At 57.2% G+C, this 3,015-nt stretch overlaps 1 protein-coding gene across 2 annotated transcripts in view; it reads right to left on the minus strand.

Moving 5' to 3' along the window:
- Positions 1–159: 159 nt before the first annotated feature.
- LOC113205083 (potassium channel subfamily K member 6-like) overlaps positions 160–3,015 on the minus strand; it is a 21,580-nt gene continuing 18,724 nt past the window's right edge. The window contains exons 2-6 of one of the 2 annotated variants that reach the window (XM_026420544.2): positions 2,148–2,439; positions 1,891–2,050; positions 1,617–1,816; positions 1,296–1,532; positions 160–1,211 (exon numbers count right to left, since the gene is read on the minus strand). In XM_026420544.2, coding sequence (XP_026276329.1) covers positions 931–1,211; positions 1,296–1,532; positions 1,617–1,816; positions 1,891–2,050; positions 2,148–2,439 — 1,170 coding nt within the window. In that variant the 3' untranslated portion in view covers positions 160–930. Of the gene's footprint in view, positions 1,212–1,295; positions 1,533–1,616; positions 1,817–1,890; positions 2,051–2,147; positions 2,467–3,015 lie in introns of both variants that reach the window. The other variant, XM_052265001.1, reaches the window with a different exon arrangement.

The raw sequence follows: 3,015 nt of genomic DNA on the forward strand, positions 1-3,015 counted from the left end.
CTCAATCTAGCTGCTACCCGCTACGCCAGTCCGCGGGCCACGGGCACAGAGTAACTTAACTTGTAACTTACTCACTTTTGTTCTTCCACTTCTGCCTGCTGACTCCCGATTCCCGGAGTACCTCTTCTAGCCTCGCTGTTCTTTTGAGGTTAGTTAACATATAGTCTTCCTTTGACTGTGATTAATGGAAACCTGGTTTGGTTTGAAAGCGTTTAGGGTTAAGTTTAACAATGATTTGTCTAATTCTGTCTCGAATTCTGTGCTGTTTGAGCCCGATGAGGATTATTAGGTTTTTGTTATTCCATAAATGCGGACATTTCTGTTCTTTGTTTTTGCCCAAAGAAGCAATTTACTCAGAAAATTCGTTAGGCAAAACTTTAAGTACAAAGTATTTACTCTAATACTCTTACAAATAAGTGAGAGAGATCACCTGTTGTGTTTTTATATATGAGTGATTCCACCATTATCAATGAAAATGCTCCCCAAAATTGGTCTTGATAGTTGCAGTTTTATTTTGTTTAATTTTGGCTGGGACTGCATGCTTGAAACAGCTCCTTCCTCCCAACCTATAACCTATCAATCTGTGACCATTTGATACAAATTAAGATTTCAATGTATTGTTTTTATTTTAATCAGAAGACATGTTTCCGAAAAAGGGGATGGGGGGCTGATGACAGGCTGACTTCCATTGCAAGGACTCATGGGTTTGATACATTAGCAATCATAGTACTTAATGGAGGAATCACACACAAAGGAATTTTCAAAGGTTCCTCATCATGAACATGTTTTGTAGGTATCCTTTGACTTGGAAGTGATTTGTACTCTAATTTAATTCGTCTACTTAATAAAATTGAAGAATTGAAGTCAATATATTACCAATCGACCTATGTCGCCCTTTAAGGGAAGAGAGGCGCTCGCCCCCGAGCCTGCTTACACGGTCGTCTCGTAGATGACGATCTCGATGACCCTGCCGTCGTTGTGGGCCCGGCGCCGTCTCTTGTCCTTCTCCTGGTCCTGGTCCCTCCTGCGCTGCCCCAGCAGACCCCGCTCCCGCTCCACCTCCTCCCGCTCCCGCTCGGCCTCGGCCTCCTTCCTGGCCTTCTCCTGCATCTCGTACAGGACCTTGGTGACGGCCTCCTCCCACTTGCGTTTGGCCTCGGCGTCGTCCTGGCCTGCCGCGGCGAGGGGAGCGGCGCCGTCCCTGGCGCAACCTGCGGGCATTCGCGGTGGGGTGAGCGGGGCGAGTACCACGGGTACACCTGACGCCCTCGGTGGAGGCACCGCGAGGGACTCGCCTTGGGGCACGAGGCGCGCGAGGCTGACGGCCGCCAGGATGCCCTTGAGGTGGACGTCCGAGACGGTGCCGAGGCGGCGGAGCGCGTCGCCGAGGACGGGGCCCGACTCGGACAGCGCCAGCTGCAGGCGCCGCCACGAGGACGCGTACTGGCGCCGCACCAGCTCGATGATGGTGGAGGTGAGCGCCAGCCCCATGAGGATGTACAGCGTGCACAGCAGCGTGTAGGAAGGGTGGCCTGCGGCAGGTCAGAGGTCACACAGATGCACGTCGCTCTGCCCTCCACCGCCTGCGGCCGCAGGTTGAATGGTAGAATACTCACGCGGCACCAGGTCGCCGAAGCCGATGGTCGTCATGGTGATGAAGCAGAAGTAGAAGCCGTCGAAGAAGTCCCAGCCGTCCTCCCACAGGGTGAACATGGCGGCGCCCGCGGCCAGGTACACGAACAGAAGCAGCACGGCGCCAAGGGCTATGAGCCCGTTGCGCCACATGGCCGCCTTGCCCCCGTCGTCCAGCGACCACCTGCACCAGGCAGAGAGGAAGAGTTGGGTGGGGAGGGGAGGGCCAGGGGTAGCCGCCTGGGCGAGCACACTCACCACGACCTGCACCACCCCCAGCACGGGATGGCGGACACGGCTGACGCCAGGAGCACGCCCAGGTCGGCGATGACGCTCAGGGTGAGGGGGATGCCGATGAGGGCGAAGCTCAGGCAGAACACCCGGCCTGACAGCGTGACCGGGGCGATGTTCCCGTACCCTGTCGGCAGAATGAGAGAGGGAGGGGGAGGGGTGTGCTGGATCGGGAGGGTGTCGCGCGAGGTCCCCCCGGCCTAGAGAGCAGGCTGAGGGCTTACCGATGGTGGTGAGCACGGTCGAGGCGAAGAAGACGCCCTGCAGCAGCGTCCACCGCGGCGGGGTGTCCACGGACGGCGAGCCCGTGAGGGCGGGGACCTCGACGCCGCCGCGGGACGCCTCGTGAACCACGACCTCGTACTCGTGCAGGCGGCGCGCAAACGAGGCGTGCGTGTCGTTGGCGCCGTCGGCCTGCATCAGGGCGGCCAGCAGCCCCTTCCGCCCCTCCAGCACGGCCGCCTGAAGCGTGTGCAGCCGCTCGGCCTCGGCGGGGCCCTCCAGGGCGCGAAACACCTGGCAAGCACAATCATTACGCACGAGCTAAAATCAAAGAAACTGCTGCACCCCCCCCCCCCCACACACACACACACAAACGATGAGCCATTTTAATTTTCTTTCCCCTCAGAAATTCAGTTTTTGGTAGATTCGGCATGATAACCTAGGCTGTACTGTGTCAGCGCCTATATGGACCACCTAACCGAAGGGCGCCGCGTGAAAGGTGTCTTCGGCGCCCGTTTCTGTGGGAGGAGGTCGTGGTGACGTCTCCCCGGAACCGCCGCTCCGGCCTACACCGGAGAAACATGCCAATGACGACTATTCCCTTTCCTTTTCAGATAGCACCATGCCACTGACGTGCGACGTCTGCAGCCGAAGGTGCCGGTCGCAGAGCGTGCTCACCGTGCACATGCGGACCCACACTGGTGAGAAACCGTTTAAGTGCAGCCTGTGCTCGGAGAAATTCAGTGATCCTAGCAGCTCAGCAAGACATTTTAAGAGGCACACCGGAGAGAAACCATTTGAGTGCTCCGTGTGTGACAAGAGTTTTTCCGAATCTAGTAGTCTACGAGGCCATCTGCGAACCCACACCGG

This window comes from Frankliniella occidentalis, unplaced genomic scaffold, assembly GCF_000697945.3.
Source record: "Frankliniella occidentalis isolate FOCC.00 unplaced genomic scaffold, Focc_3.1 Scaffold23, whole genome shotgun sequence".
Lineage (NCBI taxonomy): Eukaryota > Metazoa > Arthropoda > Insecta > Thysanoptera > Thripidae > Frankliniella > Frankliniella occidentalis.